This window comes from Aspergillus undulatus, assembly GCF_047715775.1.
Source record: "Aspergillus undulatus strain CBS 261.88 unplaced genomic scaffold BDV17scaffold_17, whole genome shotgun sequence".
NCBI lineage: Eukaryota > Fungi > Ascomycota > Eurotiomycetes > Eurotiales > Aspergillaceae > Aspergillus > Aspergillus undulatus.
In genome coordinates, this window is record NW_027396621.1 from 262,623 (window position 1) to 282,520 (window position 19,898).

Below are 19,898 nucleotides of genomic sequence, written 5' to 3' on the forward strand. Positions count from 1 at the left end.
CACTGGTTGTTTTGCTTGTTGTCGCAGTAACGGTCCAAGTACTGGTAGAAGTAGAACTAGTTTGGTCTCCGACATTATATGCCTCGACAAGTAGAATGTCATTAGATATGCATAAAACCAAGAACTGTAAAGATTAGGCGCGACTACAGCAAATCTCCTTTAATTTGATACCTTATCCATTGTTTCCGTAGCTAACCGTAGTGACAGATGTATGCTTATCGAAACGATACTCACTCCCTCAAGGGTGATATAGAGCCAACGACCTGACATTCAACGACCCATCCGCCAAGGGAATTCACCCAGACTTAGCTACCTAACAGATAGGAAGATCAGGCCAGAACCAACGGCTGAAGATAGGGCCCGCATTGCCGCAATCAGTACCACTGTAGTGGCAAACAGTGCTGGAACCCTGGATGTTCTCTGCCTTGGTGTTCCAGGACAACCCGCTCTCAACGTCAATCATGTACAGTTCTGGCGCGCCATCGGTCCAAGCCAGCAGGACCATTTCACCACAGATGTCATCCAGGCTGAGCGGGCCGTTGTTGACGAGGTAATCTTCAAGATCCTCGCCGATGCTAGTTTTACAGGTTAGCGCAGCTCAACCAATTTATGTTACCTGCACGCGTGTGTTGGGTACGGGGTTCGGGGCTGGGCTTGGCTGGGCTTACTTGAGTTCTTGGGTTCCGGGGCCACAAACGTCAACGCCTGGAGACCACATCTGCCACCAGCCGCATGCGGGGCCCTGGCCTGGGGGTGCGAGGGTGCAGGCAGCAGACAGGCAGAGGTCTCCTGCGAGGGCAAAGGGGGCGGTCGCAAGGAGAGCGCCGGTTGCGAGGAAGGTGGTGCTCTTCATGTTGGAGTTGATGGTTGAGTACCGAGTAGAAGAGATGGGTAGACTGGAGATGGCCTGATCTGAGCTGGTTGAAGAATCGGTTTATACACGCGAGGGTTGTCTCTTCTTTTATAGTTTTCCTCTGCACCGACACAGGGCACTTTATACACAGCAGCATTGCATTCCATCTTGCCATGCTCACTAGCTATCACTAACCGCTGCTGGTAGTCTACTCTGTAGATCTCTAGTTATGCTGGAAGTAATGACAGTAGCCAAGGCTTCTGCAATATCGAGACAGTCCTTAGTGTCTCCTTGGTATAGTCAACGTGAGCAATCAGTTGATTCACTTGCCACTGGTGCTCGTGCTACTTTCTGGACTCTCAAGTCCCCCAAGGCTCTAGCCACCAGGATTGGCCCCGGACATTTGGTTCTTGGTGCCTTGGCTTCATCTAATAACATCGTGTCTCTCCAAGAACCAAGTCATGAAGGATGGGGTAGTAACGTGGGGGCCAGTATCCAGCTCGGCGGCCCCGTCTCGCTGTCTCGCTTCCTTGACCTTGCCAGGGCAGAGCTGGGTATTCCATGACTCAGTTGACATCAACGTCACTGGTCTTGGTAGCTGCCAGGTAGCGTAGCTAACCCCGTGTGCTGATAAAGTCGGAGTCGGAGTCGGAGTACGCTGTATTGTCGGCCAGTATGGAGAGACTTCAGTTCTACCGCTCACCCACTCACCCCACAAGCTCAACTCGCTCACAGCAGGCAGCCTCAGACACGCGGTCTATGCTCAAATCCCCAGGAATCCCAGAGTCTGTCTTCTCATCCAACTGTTCTGACCATAGTCAGGTAAATCACAAACCCGACAAACCATGACATACTAGGCCAACCTGATCCCGGAAGTACGGCTCCGTAAAATAAACCTCGTCGGCGTCTTGATCGATCATGCATAGCGTAAGCCCAGCACGAGCCGTGACCATGGTCAATAAAGTTACCCACGTGTTCTTCATCATCACCACCCAAGCGACATCACGCTTGTGACCCCCTACTCCACCCGCAGCTCCACAGAGACATAGCTCTACCCAATGGATATAGGTATAGCTGAGTAAGTTCAGTCAAGCCACCCTCTATCTTATCATCGCTGTCGCAACCATAGTTCAATTGGATCTTGCCTTGGCAGCCAGTCACTCCTAGTGATAGAACGCCCGCATAGGGTCACATTGTTATAAGAATACACGTTTTGATGTCCGGCGAATGGAGGTTACTCAAGTTAGCCAAAGATAAAGATTCGAGATACTCATTTTACCAGCCGATTGGGGTCTGTCTGCTGTTCCTGAACTGGCGGGGCGCTCACGGGACCAAATGGGGGCGGGCTAGGAGAGCTATCCCCAGCATCCTTTGAGTTAGGGCTAGGTAATGTAGCAAGTGAGCTCTGTCTAGGTTACAGCGCTGCAAAGTTGAAAACTCTTGTCTCTATCGCACAAGACTAGCAAGCTAGGACCAGCCATGTTATAGGATCGACCACCATCAGTGGCATGCGAGACAGGGGTCCATCGTGCAGATAGTGACTGACGGTAATCCGTTTCCTTCTCGCTAACTTTATTGATTTCAAGCTGCTATGGTTGGCTGAGAAAATCCTCGCTGCCGTTATGGGGGCTGGGGCTGGTCGAGCTGTCGGATTCGTTCATAGTGACAGCTGGAGGGCCAGGCCCATGTCGGTGAGTGGAAGACAGCGGTTGATATAGGCTGAACAATCTCTTCCATGTCGCCGTTCCCGCAGCCCTGCTCAAAATGGCCAATAAAGAATTTTGCTGCGGTCTGGCCGTCTGAGCCTTTGAGACATTGAGAGAGGTGACTTTGACGCTCATCTGGCCTTCAGCCTCATGCAATCAGCCTCAACAGCGACAACAGGACATCCCGAAATGATTACCTACAATCGCAATACGCAACCCTGGAATGAGATGGGAAGATCACCTGTCGGAGGTAATGTCTATCCAGTTTTGCTTTTTCAGGCCCTCTGGCGGCGGGTCATTTCGTAACCGCCGGGCCAACGCAAGAGTCCTGTACTCCGTGGTGTGGGACCCCCTGGTAACCTGGCCATCTGCACAGGAATTTTGACATCATCGCCCTGGTGACGGGGCTTATCGACTGCAAAGCTCCAGTGGTACTGTGAAATGCCGGTGTAGTTGCAGGTAGGTGCAGTGCTCGACGGATCGGATTGCGCCTTCTCATTCGGAACCATCCCCTCATGCGCCTCTGCGTCTACTCTACCCTCACTTCCTTTCCACCAGTATTATCTTGTGATCCATTCAGCTTTCATAGCACGTTCGTCTTTGCTGTCAGAAATACCACAAGGCACAAGATCTCTCCTCGTTCACTCGTTCGTTCATTGGTTCTGGTGGGATCATTTAGGCTTACCGCTCCGTTAAGTACAAGGCCATATCCTAGGGTACTCTCGACTGTTGTATGGTCCATGCTTTGTTTGCTGTTCAACCGCCTGGCGAACTGCGACACACCATAATATGTATCTGTGAATAATCCTCTCTTAAGCGTCCAAGATCTCGTTCATCCCCCGCAATGCGACCTGCACATCAACATTCAAATCATGAAATCACGCCCAATCGAACCAGCGTACGACACCTACCATCTATGATTTTACGGCATGTGGAGGAAATTTTGTGGTTGTTCAAAGCCACTCACCTCGCCATCCGAAATCAAATAAGTGACACAGCAACGCTTATGCCCGACATAAATCTTGGCCACGTCCGTGAGGCCTCCCGAGATCTCTTGGGCTTCGTCTATTGGGATTACGCCTCGGTAGCAGTGCGAGTCTGCATAGAAGGGGTCGACCTCGTTGGGATGCAGCGGTTTCAAGACGTGCTCTCGTACGACACTCTTAATGACGACGAGACTAGCCAAGGCGATGACAACGTCCGCAAATCTCAGGGTTACCTTGCCTGGGCATTGTTCGATCAATGTCAGCCTCTTGCTGAATTGGACTTTCTCGCTTGGTATAAAGCTCGTCATGATTTGGACGACTAAGTTTCGGCGGGCCTGTTCGAGTAAGATTTAGTCGCTACTACGGCCCGTCTAAGGGATGTATTGGGGCGTGGGAATGACGAACTGCTCTGCGGGTATAGTCTGGGTGTCCCCAGGTCGAATAACCGTACCAGGGTTCTTTAAGACCTGGTGTAGGCAGTTCCTTGGCCAATTTGTACCAGCCTGTCATTCCGGTGGATAGTGGAAATAAAGTACACCTACCGAGGCCTTCCCCCAGAAGCAAACCCTCAAAGTATACATCCTGCGCATCAGCAGGTTTATTGCCCATACAAACATTGGCATATTCAGCGCCAAACCTCTCCTCGAGCATGTCCAGCGCTAGATCGCCGTACGGCCCAAATTCTATACCTGCTCTTCGGACGCTGTGAGAAAAGCAATAGGACCGCTGATTTTATTGAACCTGCACATACCCCACGATAGAGTATCCAGACTCTACTTCATAAATCGTAAACGGGGACTCCTTTCTTGGGTAGACCCATCGAGAGCGCAAGGCCTGCGATTCCGGCGCCTATAGTCGGTCATGGCTACTCTTGTAAGTATTTGTATCGCGACTTGTTACTACCTATACAGCTCGTGGGAACGAAACCCATCAACAATGGCAACATGCATATGTCTGATGTTGTCTTCTCTCATAATGCGAGGTTTTGGGGGCTTCTGGCCACAAGAACTCTAAGGTCGGTTCCTGGCCGCATGCAGGCTGCAATCCCTTCTAAATATGCTCGTGGCAATGTCCACTACCGTCTTTTAGGGGGCTCGGCAGGCTACCTACGGTAGGGACGAGGCTCGGGCCGCGCCCCGGTCCATTGCCCGCACCAGAACGGAGTCAACGAATTATGCGCCCGGGCTGCCGTCGCCGCTATACAGCCGAGTACAGAGACTGGACAGGCAACGAAAGCACATGGGTTCGCACCTGCTACTACGCAGAGCAGGAAGAAGCTCACGCAGCACTCTGGGATGAATACGTGGACATTTTCTCAGATTATTGGTCCCGACACGCTAGTCCTCGAGGACGAGGCGCTGTTTCAGAACACAGATATCGCTCGTATCATTGAGCTATTCCCGGAGCGGGTTACGAACTACTGCGCGCCGGAGGAGGTCGCGTGGCGGGAGAAGCAACTGGCTGATTATTTTCAAGCAGCGCGTGAATATGGAGATGAAGAAGATGTGTTTAGGCGGGAAGAACAACGGTTGGGCTTGAGTCCTGACGAGATATGTGGGAAGTACTGGATGTATCATGCTGCTTGCGTGGTGACTAATCTGTTTATTGAAGATGCGGAGGCCCAACGTGGCGGGGGGTTTCTACATGTGTTTTTGGACGACTGTGGGAATGTGGTCAGGAAAATGAGTGTAGGTTCAGGTCAGGCTGATAGCTTTGATGGAGCTTGGGCTGAAGGGCATTGGAAGGAGAGCTGGTCTGACCTTGGAGATGGAGAGCTTGGGGCAGCGTATCATGCTGGGGGCTTGAGAGGGCCTCCTTATAGGCGAATTTGAAATCCGCACAATTGACTTTGCTCAGCCGCTATACTATCACACTAGTTACCAGTATTGAAGCGCGAGCTCGATACCACATTTACGGCTGAGCGCTCGTCTGCTGAGAACTTCCAGTGCTGCGCTGGCCTGAATATACCCCCGGGAATCTGACAGCGTAGTGGAACCTGTTACTCCTCGATGCTTATTTATTCTTGCTTATTCGGAGAGTAGCAAGCGTCAAGTCCGTTTCCGCCAGTCGAAAGACTACACAGTTGACGAGCTCGGGGGCTCCGTTGTTCATAGTTCATGGTGTGGATGGCTCAGAGGCTGTGACTGCCACAAATTGAGCCTTAACCAGTCGTCCAAGGCTCTATATAAGGCCATTCATGCAATTTGGTGGCGATAGCATTTCTCAGATTGATTGAAAATGGCCCTTCAGCTCTGTCCTACATTCTAGACAGGCGCGCCAGAGGGCTCGAAGAACATTGTGGTTGCACAAGGCTGACTGTCGAAAGGCTCTAAGAAGTGGCTTTCTTGAAAAACAAGATCTATCAAAGTGGGGTCGAAAAAAGAGACAAAAATAAGCACATGGAGGAGTTTTAGGGATATCCAGTGGCTCCGTCAAGTCGACATCCATGCGCCTCTGCAGCTGTCATCAATTGTACTACGTGAAGCTTACCTTGACCGGGTCCTGCTTGGCTATTGGGGGCGTAAGAACGCAATCACAATCGATATAGAAGACCTCCCGGAAGATATTTAGACGTTTGCGGCACCCTGTGTGGCATATCCGGCTCTCCATCTTTCTCTACGCTTTCAGACACAGCCCTGATCATGCCGCTTGATGTACCAGATGGCACCCCCGATCGAGGGGAAGGTATTGTGACTATATGCATTCTCCTCACTGTTCTCACCTCCCTGGTCACAGTAATGCGGGTTATAAGCAAGCTCCTGACACGGCAATACTGGTGGTGGGATGATTTCTTCGCAGTCCTCGGATATGTAAGTACTAAGGTCTGCAGCCAACAACACAACTACATAGATACTAAAGCCTCTGCCCAGGTATTCAATGTTCCTGTGCTATCGTTCACTCTCTACTGGAGGACCATTGGTTTCGGTCTTCACATGAGCACAGTTGCTGCCATTGACCCACGATACATCAACACCGGCGTCCGCTATGTCTTTGCTGGTACTCTCCTCTTCGACGCAGCCCTCTCACTCCCCAAGCTCTCAGCGGTTCTATTCTACGCCCGTGTTCTCCGCACTACTAGCCGCCTCGTTAAAGCCCAGCTCTGGATAGCCGCTTTCCTAGTCACAGCGTGGCTGGTCTCTACCATCCTAGCGAGCCTCCTCCGATGCCGTCCCATCGGAAAGGCATGGAATCCGACGATGCTAGGTACCTGCAACGGACAATACCCGGCGTTGCTATCATTCGCAATTATCTCCAGCCTGATCGACATATACATCCTTGCCCTCCCAGTCCCGCATATTTGGGGCCTGCAGCATGTATCTGTTCGTCGCCGCGTCTACCTCCTCATTACTTTCTTCCTTGCCTACTCGGTTATTGTCCTTTCACTCGGTCGTCTCGTTTCCACTACTAGAGTCATACCGACGCTCGATGAGGACCTGACTTGGAATTTTGTTCCGTATCACTACTGGGTTCTCTTTGAGTCTGGCGTGTCCATTATCTCTGTTAATGTTCCTTCGGGGATTGCCCTTGTCAAGAATCTTATCAAACGCCGACGGAGGAGACTAGGGCTCCCCACCACAAACGACAGGCAAAGGGCCAATCAATCTGGAAGTTTGGGCCCAGCACTGCAGAGCATCGGCGGGACGCCAATGCGGGCGAAGGGAACAGGAGATGAGACCAGTGCGGAAAGGCTGGTCGATGAGGCTGAACACTTGGATTCACATCGTGAACACGGCCTTGTTCCACTTCGTGATATTCGTGTTCGGACTGACATTCGCATTGACAGTCATGCGTAGTGGATTGGAAGTTGATGTTGAGGTCGATTTTTTCAAGCAGTCAGAGCTTGTGATGAATATTTACCTTTGTACCTCTTCTTCCTTTCTGGGAGCTTAGATGCCAGAGGTGTTCAATCCTGCCTGTATACTCCAATTGCACGCGTGATGCCTTTTATGCTTCAGTTGCGCCAGAGACGCCCCCAGGACATCCCCGCCCGTTTGTATTCTGTTTCCAAAATTATGCCCCATCAAAGAGAAAAGGGAAAGGCCAGGGTAGTGAGCTGACGTCCGTTTTCAGACGTTGTGCAGACTACCACCCTCGCGTACAACCGGAGGCTCGGATTGCCATCAGCCAGCCAATGACATCCGCAAAGAGAACGTCGCTCATATCCTGTTTGTTGCTTGAGCAGGTTTCAGCTCTGCGCAGTCCAACGAGGGTCGGTAATTTAACGCTCGTAGGTTGTACAGAAGGGGAGGCTGCAGATAAAAGCCTTGCGTAGACTCCTAAGAACTTACCTGGTAGTGGCCAGTGTTTCCTGCAGTGGAAACCAACAGGTAGGCAAAGCCTGGGGAAGTTCTACTGCTTTTATTTGGGCATTAGGTTTAAATAACTTTCAACGCTGCTGTACACTTGTTTAGCATTTCGTGTGTTTAGGGCCTTACTAGGGGTGTCTTAGCCCCCTTTCTTTACAAACTAAGCGCTTTGAGTTTCATATTTTCATGTAGCGCGGGGTGCAGGGATACCTTTGTCCTAGAACTGTAGCTAACAGAGTAGCCCCTCGACCGACCAACCGATGCAGATAAATGCAGCGCAAAGTTGAAGCCACTAAGTGCGCGGTTCCACCTTTGACCACATTAGGTATGAGCCGTCCGAGGCCCGGCATCCGGCGCACAAGGCTCGGCCCGGGTGTCCGGTTCCATTACCCACACCTACTGACATAGTGCATACTAGTATATAGTGAAAGTTCCTGGCAAGGGGATGTGTTTAAATTGTTTTACTCACAACGTAAGTTGCCTAATTCCAGAAGAAAAGAAGAGAAAAAAAGAAAGAAAAAAGAAAGAAAAAAGAAAGAAAGAAAAAAGAAAAAGAAAAAGAAAAAAGAAAAAAGAAAAAAGAAGATAGAATAGTTCTATCGCTTCCAGGGAGTTAGGAGACCTCGTATCTGCCGTGTGACTTGGCAGGAAGCAAGGCTTCCATCTGGTATCTCCAGCCAGGGGACGAAGAAACAAAAAAAAATGCATGCCGGGTATCTTCAGGCGTGGGTCTCGATGCTGCTGCATGCATATCACACCGCTCGTATTCAGATATAACTGAGGATGAGAGGTATGCCGGAGGGCCTTCCGCCGCAGCTACGTGAGAGTGAAGCTACACCTTTGCACCCTCATCATGCCTGCCAAGCCTCCGACCCTTACCCCAGAGCAACTAGAGCTGTATCTTCAGCGCATCAAATATGCCGAGGATCTCGCTACTGTGGATGCAAACCGCGGGATCCCTAAACTGCACCATGTGCGTAAATCAGTGGAGGAACCCCGAGTAACCCTAATGGAGTTGCAACGACGGCGCCTGGGGTCCATCCCTTGGGGCAATTCAGCGGTCCATTATTTGATCTACCATTTATTCAACCTCGATCCATCCCGCCTCGATCTTTGACAAGCTAGTTGTGCGTCGTCACGACGGCTACTGCATGGAGAATACGAACCTCTTTTACATGGTGCTACGCTCCCTCGGCTAGCAAATGTACCCTACTGGGGCCCGAGTACACCGCGCAATCGTCACAGGCGACCCGGCTGATGAGGGCTATATATCTTTGTAATGAACTTGCCATGTTGAGACTTTTGTACAGTTTGAACTTGACAACTAGGTAGGCTAACAATTTATATAGTAGTCACATGGTCCTCTTCGGGGTCTTATGGAGACAGAAGTATATGGTATGCCTTTATTTCCCCTGACAACTTATTGATGAATACAAATTGTATTGAACAAACAGGTCGGCGTCAGCGTCGGTCGCAACACACCTACCAGTCCTCAACCACTGCAAGAAAATCTTCCAAGGCCATCAATTGCGCCTAGCGATATAACCCTGGTCCACGGACCCCTTCCCGAATCCGTAGACGAGATGCAGAAAGTCTGGATCTACCACGCTCGCAACGACCCTCAAAGCCTCTGTATCCCGCGGTGTACGTTCTCAGAGGTCGAGTTTACGTTTGAGGACTTGAGCATGAAGAACTTCTCCACGAGTCAAAGTCGCGCGGTTATCTGTACGCAGAAGCTGGCGTCGTCGTGGTCGAGGCCATCAATTAGAAATCTGGGAGGAGAACGTCAATGCTGAGATATTTGAGAGCTTTTCTTTTCTTTTTTTCTTTCAGGACGATAAAGACATACTCTTCCGATGGGCAGGGTGTTGCCGATTCGGAGGCGGAGAAAACCTGGGAAAATCGGTGTACGCGGCTTATTCTGGATGTGGAGAACTCGGACTGGGAAGCTGTACTTGGATCTGAATCTGGATCTGAACGTGACTCTGGGCCCCCGCCGGAACTTATCGGGATTTATGTTCTTGCTGGGAGAGAGGTTAAGAGGGTATTGGGGTGGAGAACTGAGACAGTGGAGATAAGGTTCAGGCCTTGGGTAAATACTTTGGTATGAGATTCCATGGGTATGGGATTGAGGGGCTTCGTGGGCTCGCGTCTGAGATTAATTCTAGATATGTTTGAGGGGATGAACAGCCTATTAGCTTCGGTATCGGTCTTCTTCGCGAGCGGCTGCATTCTCGGCATACCGTAAGTGCAACGGCGGTTTTATCTGCATACCTGTGACCAGAGCCCAATAGTATAATGAATCAGATAGAGTAATATAAAACAGGGAGGCATCATCGACAGGAGTGGTCTTTCGCTTTCCCTGGACTCAATATCACGAACAATGAATGTTTATACATACACTACGGCAAGACAATAAGCTTATACAGCATAGCCCCCAACAACAGTCGTCTGCCTTACACCCTGCAATGGCTCACGCCCGCCTCGACCAGCAATTTGCAGTACTGGTAATGCAGCCAGACGATTGGCGGCGGAAATAACGCCTTGGATGTTCGCTCCACGCCGTTGTAGAAGATGTTCTTCAGCCTAAACTCAGCTACGCCCTGATCTAGCACTATGTCGACGGTGATCTCGGCGAGGTTCTCCATCGGCCGGGGCTCCCCTGGATTCTCAGAGGGTGAGTGTGCTCCCCATAGGACGATGGACCCGGGACTTTTCCCGACAACAACGAAATGATCTGTTACGTTGGTGCCTAGATTATATCAAGAATGTCAGTGATATAGATTCCCGATTCGAGGCCAATCGCTATTTAGTGACCCTGAAATCCTAGTCGGGTGGTCGTCATACCTTCTTCGTAGGTGCTATTGAGTAGCTGCTTCTTGTCCCACAGTATACATTCCTTGTTCGAGTCATCCTTTCCCAGGCGGGCCAATATATTCCGCTGAATCGCGTACCCTGTATGAACGATGGACCCCGGTCAGTAAAATATCCCAAACCTTGGACGTTCTTGAAACTCGAAACCACCTACCATAGCCACCCCATACACCCGCGCAGAATCTCTCTAGAAGCTTGGAACCACCACTACTGGCATCGTCAATCAGATCAGGTTGTATCTGCGATAGCAGCACCCTTCGCACACAGGAGTCGTTCAGCGAAGGGTGGTTTCCAGGATTGTACCGCTTAAAGTATTGGCTCTGGAATAGGAGGTCATTTTCCGGTCCGAAGGGCTCAAAATGGCAATTCTGTGTCCAGAGCTGCCAGCTGCCCGCGCTGGCTAGGGATGCTGCGGTCGAGAATTTGCAAAATTTTGCGACCCTGGACATTGTTGTCTGGATAGTGCTGGCAGGACTCCGGATAGTGTCCAACGCTTCAGTGTTATAGCAATGCTACATGCGTCCAGCCCTTCTGGTGCCAGCAACCTGGTCTCATATCATATCTGACCCGATTACTCCGAGATTCCACTTCCTGTCAAAGGCAACCGGCCGATTACTCAGCGGCGTTTAGCGTACCTTTCGGCGCAGTTCCAGTATAGGGTGGAACCCCCCTCCCCCCCCCCCCCCCCTACCCGAACGGTTCGGTAGTCCGACTGGATTTGCAAACACTCTCCGTGAAGATATCGCAATTCACACCCTGGATCATATCTTCGTAGCCATTGACTCGCGGGTCTACTTATTGTAAAACTGCGGCGTTATTTGTACAATATATATATATATATATATATTTTCGCGCGGCACTTGCCTACTACCAGTCAGTGGCGCGTTCTCGCGCCGCAAATACTTAGTCAAAACACACTTTGCCCAAGAGGATCTCAGGAGCATTATTTCTCTATTCTGAATTTGGTCGACTTCCTTCTCGCCATCACCATGGTCTGAACAATGTCCGCTCTATGCTCCTTGTATAGAGTGGTGTTGTGGTCTAACCGGATCGGGCTAGTGCATTTGCCCACCTGGGCATCTATCGCGAAAGCTCATCATTTCCTTCACCTCCTTCTTATCTTCATCCATCACTCATCGACGGCTGCCCTCTGACGCGATTTTCTCTCTGGGATATATCTGGGCATTCTATCTGTTGAGTTCATGATGGTATTTTGCCCAGCGAACCTTGTCCTAGCTGAGAATGCCACCAGATAGAGGCCGCGCCTCAAGGCCCTGCGCTTCCTGTCGGAAACAGAAGGCAAGGTGCTACGAGTCGGGCGTTCCAGGTGTCTCTTGTCTCCGATGTGAGCGACTCCATTAGAGGTGTTCTTTTGCACATGATGCTCTTGTTGAAGAGCCCACCCTACCTGATTCGAGCACTGGTGCACGGTATGTTGACTGTCCCATCCCGCGAACAAGGGCTGATGAGTCTCCAGTCTGGAGCGACTCGAACGAGCGGTAACGCAGATTCTTGATCATCTTGGTGAGAACCCTTGCCAGTTATCAGACGGGGTTCCTCAAACGTCAGCTCCCACCAATCGGCCAACTGCCGCAGATCCTGAAGACTCGATACAGAAAGGTGATTGTTCTGCCGCTCCTGTCATGGTCATTCGTGACCTGGCGGCTGATACTGGTATCGAGTCGATAAGTGCACCACAGACTGTTTCTATAGACAGTCTCGTTCAACCTGATCTTGCGTTGAACCTGCTGTCCATGTTCGTATTTCCGCTCCCCGTTAATAAATATCCGTATATATACTGACGAATGCAGATTCACCGGGCATTATGGTCGATGAGTCTTGTTTGATCCCGACGAGGAAGCTAACAGCCTCTTACTTCGAGTGAGGAAGTCAGCACTCCTGTTCTGCGCCTGCTGCTTGATAGCTGGTCGCCACACGCCCCAGGAAGTTGCGGCTACGCTCGCTCCCAAGCTCTACGAGAACGCCCGTTCCTTTGTTCAGAGTGCTCTCCTTATCACCCCAACCAATTGAATTCTTTCAGGCTGTTCTTGTTCTCTGCATGTGGTCGACTACTGTAGGGCAGGTACCCCTTAGCATTGACAGCTGGCTACTGAACGGATTTGCTCTCCAGCATTGCCAATCGAGCTCACTGTTCACTGCAGTGATCAATCAGTCCCCAACTACATCAGCGCACGATAAACAGACGCTCGATCGCTTGTTTTTGTGGAACCATATCTGTCTTGTACATCCTCATTATTGCGTCGGTACAAGCCGAAGGTCAATGCTACAGGATTGGCATATTGCGCGATGCCGTGCCATTATTGATTCGGATCGTGTGACAAACTATGAGCTGCGGATGGTCGCAGAGATACACCTCTACCGCACCACGTACGGACTTCTCACGGGTCCTGTGGCCATCCCTCAATCTGTGGCAATTTGTCCTAGGTAAGCCGTCCATTTCTCTATCCTTGCGAATCTAACGACAATAGAGCAACCACGTACCCAGTTTCTTATGATGGGATTTCACTTCTCGCATCTGCTTCTTTACGATCGCTCACTGAAAGCGAAGTCCGCCCGAGCTCAGCAATCAATAGTTTCTGAAATGATAAGTCATTCCACGACCATCATCCGGTTGGCCATGGACACTGTGGATGAACGAACTCGGCATTTAAGCGACCATATCTACCACATGATTACGTTCGCCGCAATTATCGTTTGTCGGCTTATTGGCGGGAGGGTCATCCTGATACCACTCAAGACGTCAACGAGCTGGACGAGCTGATTTCCAGCCTGGTACTGTGGCTGCATTCTATTGGACTGCCATGCCATTCTGCGCACACCTTCGGAACAATCATTTCTCAGGTTCAACAGAAGTCGCGCCCTCCGTTAACTTCAACAGCCTCCAACGTCGCACCCTCGGATAATATGTCGAACGAAGACTTCAGGTATTACTTTCCGGAGTTCCTCGGCGTCGGAGCGACGCCCAATGGAAGTTGGGTCCCGGCTCCGAACTTCGCCTTCTTCCCTCAGGACTATACGCTACCAGATGAGATGAGTTAGAGCACTTCATAATGCAGCAGTCGAAATTGTATTATGCAAAGCTCGTTACAAGGCTTGAAGATCAGTAATGTTTCGGCAAGATCACTTCATGGAGACGACTGCAGACAACAAGCTCAACGACCGGTATAACGCTTCTCGAGCCAACGCAACACAGGAAATGAGAGTCCGGAATATGTGAGTGTCAGTTCGTGACCGATATTTGCACCAAAGTCACCTATCAACGAAGCGATCGGTTCGACATACCATGCTACCTTCATGGCCAAGGCGGCTCTGACGAAGCCAAATCCAAACGAGGCGATCGCGGCGTATCCGAAAGGCAGATACAGCGGATCATTCCAAGCGTCGAGGTCATACCCTTTCCAACCTCCTCGAAACATAAAATGTTCTTCGATGACAAGAGTAATGTGAATGACCGTCCAGTATCCAATGAGACTCAGAAGTGTCTGCAGGGTGTCGTCAAAGTATTCCGCCGCACAGCAACCGATAACAATTGCCGCTACAAAGCCAAATGTCACCAGGACAACGCGGGGGATACGCAACGCCCATGGTCCGAAGTTTTGAGCATGAAGAGCGAAAGAATAGTTGTTGGGGATGTTATTCTAGAAATCTTAGCTTTAGCGACAACCTAAACGTGCCCGTGGGCAACCTACTGGAATTGCGCTCAATGCCGCCAGAACCATGAGGAACTTTCCAAATCCACCTGCCGGTGCCAATGCCATCTTCAGCAGTCCACCAACGCCAAACTCTGCATATGCCTGATCCCAGTCAGGGCTGTTGATAGTTCCGGAATACAGCGCTGCGCCCAATGCTTGGACCAGGACGGTGGGCACAAATATGCCGACATACGTGGCGCTGAATATCTTCCAGCGAGGAGTTTCCACTGGCATTCTCACATTATAATCCGCTGCGCAGTTGATCCAGGACTCCGCGAATGAGAATACACTCGCCATGAATGTGAGAACCGGAGCTGCTCTGTTCGCTCCGCTGGTCGTGTTATGGTCGGCCCCGGTTAGGTGCGAGGCGCCAGTTCCGGCAGCAACGCAGCAAACAATGAGCGGAAGGACCCATGCAAAGACATCGAGGCGATGGATCCAACTGATTCCAAGTGCACATACTAACCAGACAACGGTGCAAATGATTATTACCCCTGCCCAGGTTGGGCACCGCCCGTCTGAGAGGGCGTCCAGGACGACGGCTCCGGAGATCCAATTTATTGCGTTCCAACCGGTCGTTGCTACCATTGAAAACACAGCCACCAAGATGCTTCCCCAGTATCCGAAGGAATATCGACTGCACGAGTCAGCAATCCCCTCAGCAGAAACGTCACACAGGGACAAATACCTGAAAGTCGTCATTCGTAAACCAGTCAAGCCAAACGCCGCTGTCCATGCTGGTAGCAGGTTGCTCACAACATTGATCACCAAGATTACAGCGAAGCAATCCTAGAACGGAAGACCAAGTGCGCCGCCTAACGCCCCGATGTTCAACGTAGCAACTGCCATGTTGGCGCTCAGCCTGGACGTGTCAGCCCCCAACTAGGGTCTGTTGTACGTACAAGCGGGACCTACCAAAAGGTGCAAGCGTTCCAAAACTTGGTCGTATTCTGTTGGCGCTCCTCATCAGTTACGCGCTCGATGCCTTTCAGTTCGACCTTAAGCTTTGACTGAATCCAAGAACCTAGTTGAGGCTGATCGTCTGCCTCGAAGGCGGAGACCCCACGGGAGCCCTTTTCGACCGAACTTCTTTTTCCATGCTCCATGGTCAAGCGTTTGGTAGCACAAATATCTATCCCCTCCTTTATAGGTTTGCCTCTTCCTACTGCGGCATCCCGATGCCTCTATCCATGTCGTGTCTTGCGATAACGACGGCGTGCTTATCTTCCCGCCGGTATGCCGCGGCATGCCGGTCCTAGGGCAAAGCAGCACAGCACTAACTCGCGTCTCCCCAGGATCGCAAAGATAAATTGCCTTGAATCCTGCAGTAACACTCGAACAGTTCTTCTAACTCCAATCCTCATTGATCGATCTCCGATCGCGCAATACTCATGGAGCAGCAACACCTTCCGCCGCCGCGGCCTCGGCCTCCGGGGAGTCGACAAGGACCGCGTCTTACCCGGCTACGTCCTCTACGCACCTCTGACTTCAAATACTGCGCACCTGGTCTCTACAACAGGCGAGGAAGTCCACCGCTGGAAACTCCCATCACGCGCCGGTCGGCGCGCCCGCGTCCTCCCCAACGGCAATCTCGCCTACAATGGCGTCGCCTCAGACTCACCATCGCTCTTCTCCATGTGGAAGAAGTACTGCGGCGGCTTGATGATGCAGGTCGATCACACTGGCAAGATCGTCCGCAAATATACTGATCCCCATGCGCACCATGACCAGAACCACCTCGACGACAGGACGCTGCTCTACACGACCCTCGAACCGCTCACGGCCGAGGAAGCATCCCGCGTCCGCGGCGGTATCCCGGGTAGCGAAGCACCCAACGGAACAATCTACGCGGATGTTATCAAGCTCGTCGACCCCCGGTCCTCAACAAACGACTCCTCCAATGTCGACTTCGAAGGCGATCAAACCGGTAAAGGCGGCGCCAAACTCCTTTGGTCCTGGCGCGCAATCGACCACATCGATCTCTCCCTCTTCCCACAACACGAATTTTATCCACGGGAACACTGGCCACTCATCAACAGCGTCTCCCTCGACCGGGACGGAAACATCATCGCCTCGAGCAGGAACACCTCCTCAGTCTTCGTGATTAGTGGCGCAACCGGCGAAATACTGTGGCATACCACAAGCCCAGTTGTAAACCAGCAACACTGCGCACATGAAATCGACCCGAAGACAGGCGACATGCTCATCTTCGAGGACTGCGTCTTCCGCCCTGGCCTCGCGGTCCCTTTCTCCCGCGCCATTATTGTGTCCAGGGAAACCAAGAGCGTGATCTGGGAATACACAGACAAATCCACCGGCGGGCTAGGTTTCTTCAACCCCCTTCATGGGCTCCGCGCAGAGACTCGCAACCGGGAACGTCCTTACTGCTGAGGCTGCGACGGTCGTATCTTCGAGGCTGATAAGAAGGGGAACGACGTAGTGTGGGAGTATGTGGTGCCGCAGTTGAATGATTATCGAGGCGTTATGGATGAGGAAGAGTTAGAGGAGATGGAGAAGATTGGGTTTGGGTATGAGAGTAATGCGGTTTTTCGGGCTTGGAAGTATACTCCGGAGGAGGTTGCTTGGCTTCAGCCATGAGTTAAAAGCTGGGGGGGGAGGGTGCCGGGCACAGTGCCTGTGAAAATAAATCGAGTCAGTGCTATTGACTAGGGTTCCCGGCTCGGAATTGAGGCTTTTAGCAAGTTGGAGTAAGCCTGTGCAACAAGCAGGGAGGTCCAACCTGGCGGGAGCGTGTAACAGTCGGTGGATTTAAATAGAATCTTGGATTAAGAGGATGATTAGAATTGCGAGACCTTCCCTGTGAAACATCGAACCGAGTTGGGTATATTTGCACTATGTATGTATTGATCAGGCTTTCTGTGAAAGCTTCAAAAATGCGACTGTACAGAGTAGGGACGTCTTATCTATGCATCCATCCATCCATCCATCAATTCGTTCAACTAACAAACTAGCAAGATATAATCCCCTAATCTAGAAGTGTAAGATCTCTAAGATATAAATCTCTTCCAGGGCCAATTTACCCTCCAAAGCGGACCCATCATCTCCTCCCAGAACCCCTTGGGCGGCTCAACAAGCGCCAGTTCCTCCTCGTACGCTGTGACCTCAGGTGCTTCCCAGATGAGGTCAGCCTCGTGTGGCTTAACGAACTTCGTGCGCTTAATGACTTTCCAACCGATGAAGAGGACTGGAGCAAGAATAACCATGGTATAATTCGTCCAGAAGGTCTCGAGGTCCCACGGCTTAAAGGACGCGTATCCGAAGACGCAGACGACCGTAAACATCCACGCGAGACCAATGTATCCACAGTAAGGCTGGAACCAGCCCTTGTATGGTAGCGAGTTGCGATCGAAGTTCTGAGCGACCATGGCGCGGTAGAAGAAGATATAGGTCACTGTGATGATGACGTAGTTGATGATTCCCGCCGCCGTGATGAGGCTCGTCATCCAGGTGAGGACGGTGTTGGAGGAGTTCGAGACCTGCAGGAAGGATAGGAAGGGAAAGATCATGACGACGAGGAAGCAGTAGATGGGGACGCCGGACTTGGTACACTTGCGGAGGAAGCCAGGTGCGCGGCCTTCAAGGGCGAGGGAGTGCAAGATGCGCGTAGCTGTATAGGTGTATGTGTTTCCTGCGCTGAAGATGGATGTGATGAGGAGGGCGTTGACGAGATGGGGGAGGCCGTCGATGGCCAGGTTGCTCATTGCGATGACGTAGGGCGAGGCACTGGCTGAGCCGTCGCCGCCGCCGTCCTCAATGTGAATTTTTTGGAGGGTAGGGTCGTTGTAGGCGCAGACGATACCGCAGCAGAGGGCGGAGCCGATGAAGAAGACGATGAAGCGGACGTAGACTGTCTTGAAGGCGGCTTTGATATAGCGTCTGGGGTGCTTAGCTTCTGCTGCAACCATAGAGATGTACTCTGGGCCGACGCAAGCGAAACCTGCAGACCAGAGACATGCAAGAAAGCCCTCAAAGCGGCCAAGATTCCCTGTCGAGATCCATTCGGCGAATGCGCCAGGATTATTCCAATGGCGGAATCCGTAGACATCATGTTGCGGGTTTCCGCCGACCATTGTAACAAAGGTAAAGGCGAATAACATCAAAATGAGGATGACTTTGCCGCCGGAGAGCCAGAACTCGGCTTCACCATAGGCTTTGACGGCGAGGATGTTGAGAGCCCTAACTCGAGGTCAGCATTAGCGGAACCGACCGAACAAACAGAACAAGGAGCGAAGAAACGCACCCATAAAGAAAGACGCAAGCACCGCAGATGGCAGCAGGAGGAATGTCATCTCTCCAATAAGACAAGACGAGCGAAATAGCAGTGATCTCAAACGGAATGAGGATCGCTTCGTAGAGGAAGAAATTCCAACCGGCTGTAAACCCCCAGGCATCGTCGACCCATTTGCCCGCAAGACGGATGAAGCCTCCATTAACCGGCATATAAGTCGACATTTCCGTGAGACAGTTGCTGCACATAGCGAGGAAGCAGCAGTAGATCGTGTATGCGAGAAAGAGCGAGCCAGGACCCCCCTTGGCAAGACCGGCACCGATGGAGACGAAGACGGCGGTACCAATTGAGCCTCCGATGGCAATCAATTGGATCTGACGATTCTCGAGACGACGATGCAGACCAGCAGCGCCCGCGCTGCCAATAATGGGCTCTGCGTGGATGTCGGCGCCATAGTCGGGGATGTTCTTCTCGGTATCCAATTTCGCACTCATGTTGACTGGTCGTAGAGCGAGAAAAGGACGAACGAAAGAAAAAAAAGGAAAAGGAAAAGGAAAGGAAAGCGTGGAAATGGAGAGTTTAAATGTGGCCTGCTTTTCATAGGTTACATCTTGCCCTCAGAAATTTTATCCCGCTCAGAGCCCTGCCTCTGAGCGCTGGGATAGGACAGCAGAGGCTCGTCCATAGATTCAGCTATCTTAGTTCACTTATTAGCGGTGTTATAGCCCCAGTCAGCACGCGATGGGCCTTGGCCTTGCCGCATGGAGAGTTAGGGGGGGTTAGCGGGGAGTAGCGGGGGGCCGGCGTCGTTTGGGAACTGGGGCAATCGGGCTGGTCAAATCAGAGAGTGCAAAAGTTCACTGAAACTGTGGTTTTCACTGGACGCGTTGTGGCTTAGACTGGTAATTTTACTGCAGTCTGCAGTCAGACCGCAAGTAGCTAGCGGCGGGCTCGGCGAGCCTCTGCAGTTTGGAGTTGGTGGCGTTCGCGTGGTGAATGCAGCGTAAAGTGTTGAATTGATTTCACCACGATCGATCGTAAGTTTCCCATCAGTTTCCCTATCATTGTATCTTCATCTGGCGGAACGAGCGAGCGACGGATTGAGACAAGATTGGCAGGGACTTGGCGAGTGGTACCAGAGCCCTGGACGCGAGTGCCGCATGCATGCATGTCAGACCCAGTTGTCCTTATCAACAGTAACACCAATTTC

General features: G+C 51.5%; 9 protein-coding genes across 9 annotated transcripts; 5 read left to right on the forward strand and 4 right to left on the reverse strand.

Moving 5' to 3' along the window:
- Nucleotides 1–313: 313 nt before the first annotated feature.
- On the reverse strand, nucleotides 314–853 carry BDV17DRAFT_290275 (uncharacterized protein; the record flags this gene model as incomplete). Its single annotated transcript, XM_073761864.1, has 2 exons — nucleotides 314–575; nucleotides 669–853. 2 exons carry the CDS (start codon nucleotides 851–853, stop codon nucleotides 314–316), a joined length of 447 nt encoding a protein of 148 aa, XP_073616755.1.
- A 2,712-nt stretch (nucleotides 854–3,565) lies between these two features.
- BDV17DRAFT_290277 (uncharacterized protein) lies at nucleotides 3,566–5,527 on the forward strand (the record flags this gene model as incomplete). The annotated part of the gene is made up of 3 exons (XM_073761865.1): nucleotides 3,566–3,837; nucleotides 4,816–5,233; nucleotides 5,423–5,527. 3 exons carry the CDS (start codon nucleotides 3,566–3,568, stop codon nucleotides 5,525–5,527), a joined length of 795 nt encoding a protein of 264 aa, XP_073616756.1.
- Nucleotides 5,528–6,187: 660 nt separating this feature from the next.
- BDV17DRAFT_290278 (uncharacterized protein) lies at nucleotides 6,188–7,339 on the forward strand (the record flags this gene model as incomplete). The annotated part of the gene is made up of 2 exons (XM_073761866.1): nucleotides 6,188–6,355; nucleotides 6,416–7,339. 2 exons carry the CDS (start codon nucleotides 6,188–6,190, stop codon nucleotides 7,337–7,339), a joined length of 1,092 nt encoding a protein of 363 aa, XP_073616757.1.
- Nucleotides 7,340–8,661: 1,322 nt separating this feature from the next.
- BDV17DRAFT_297890 (uncharacterized protein) lies at nucleotides 8,662–10,030 on the forward strand (the record flags this gene model as incomplete). Its single annotated transcript, XM_073763579.1, has 5 exons — nucleotides 8,662–8,912; nucleotides 8,974–9,030; nucleotides 9,307–9,577; nucleotides 9,802–9,931; nucleotides 9,964–10,030. The coding sequence occupies exons 1-5, from the start codon at nucleotides 8,706–8,708 to the stop codon at nucleotides 10,028–10,030; spliced, it is 732 nt and encodes a 243-aa protein (XP_073616758.1). The 5' UTR covers nucleotides 8,662–8,705.
- A 788-nt stretch (nucleotides 10,031–10,818) lies between these two features.
- Nucleotides 10,819–13,786, forward strand: BDV17DRAFT_281100 (uncharacterized protein; the record flags this gene model as incomplete). Its single annotated transcript, XM_073759973.1, has 9 exons — nucleotides 10,819–10,828; nucleotides 11,979–12,055; nucleotides 12,089–12,156; nucleotides 12,204–12,482; nucleotides 12,538–12,554; nucleotides 12,588–12,721; nucleotides 12,768–13,154; nucleotides 13,218–13,463; nucleotides 13,496–13,786. 9 exons carry the CDS (start codon nucleotides 10,819–10,821, stop codon nucleotides 13,784–13,786), a joined length of 1,509 nt encoding a protein of 502 aa, XP_073616759.1.
- On the reverse strand, nucleotides 13,704–15,408 carry BDV17DRAFT_51921 (permease for cytosine/purines, uracil, thiamine, allantoin-domain-containing protein). The gene is made up of 2 exons (XM_073764691.1): nucleotides 14,437–15,408; nucleotides 13,704–14,385 (listed from the first exon to the last, which is right to left on the reverse strand). Exons 1-2 carry the CDS (start codon nucleotides 15,139–15,141, stop codon nucleotides 13,900–13,902), a joined length of 1,191 nt encoding a protein of 396 aa, XP_073616760.1. The 5' UTR covers nucleotides 15,142–15,408; the 3' UTR covers nucleotides 13,704–13,899.
- BDV17DRAFT_260386 (uncharacterized protein) lies at nucleotides 14,941–17,176 on the forward strand. Its single transcript, XM_073757548.1, has 2 exons — nucleotides 14,941–15,301; nucleotides 15,355–17,176. The coding sequence occupies exon 2, from the start codon at nucleotides 15,676–15,678 to the stop codon at nucleotides 16,828–16,830; it is 1,155 nt and encodes a 384-aa protein (XP_073616761.1). The 5' UTR covers nucleotides 14,941–15,301; nucleotides 15,355–15,675; the 3' UTR covers nucleotides 16,831–17,176.
- Nucleotides 15,229–15,545, reverse strand: BDV17DRAFT_290282 (uncharacterized protein; the record flags this gene model as incomplete). Its single annotated transcript, XM_073761867.1, has 2 exons — nucleotides 15,229–15,301; nucleotides 15,355–15,545. The coding sequence occupies 2 exons, from the start codon at nucleotides 15,543–15,545 to the stop codon at nucleotides 15,229–15,231; spliced, it is 264 nt and encodes an 87-aa protein (XP_073616762.1).
- A 187-nt stretch (nucleotides 17,177–17,363) lies between the features above and the next one.
- Nucleotides 17,364–19,182, reverse strand: BDV17DRAFT_281103 (amino acid permease/ SLC12A domain-containing protein; the record flags this gene model as incomplete). The annotated part of the gene is made up of 3 exons (XM_073759974.1): nucleotides 17,364–17,399; nucleotides 17,481–18,636; nucleotides 18,701–19,182. 3 exons carry the CDS (start codon nucleotides 19,180–19,182, stop codon nucleotides 17,364–17,366), a joined length of 1,674 nt encoding a protein of 557 aa, XP_073616763.1.
- Between the last annotated feature and the right edge of the window lie 716 nt (nucleotides 19,183–19,898).

Bases quoted from the DNA above. Each gene is read 5' to 3' on its own strand.
- BDV17DRAFT_260386 (XM_073757548.1), top strand. From the start codon at position 15,676: ATGCCGCGGCATGCCGGTCCTAGGGCAAAGCAGCACAGCACTAACTCG.
- BDV17DRAFT_51921 (XM_073764691.1), bottom strand. From the start codon at position 15,141: ATGACGACTTTCAGGTATTTGTCCCTGTGTGACGTTTCTGCTGAGGGG. The intron at 14,386-14,436 runs GTAGGTTGCCCA...TAAGATTTCTAG, and splicing joins CGGCATTGAGCGCAATTCCA to AATAACATCCCCAACAACTA.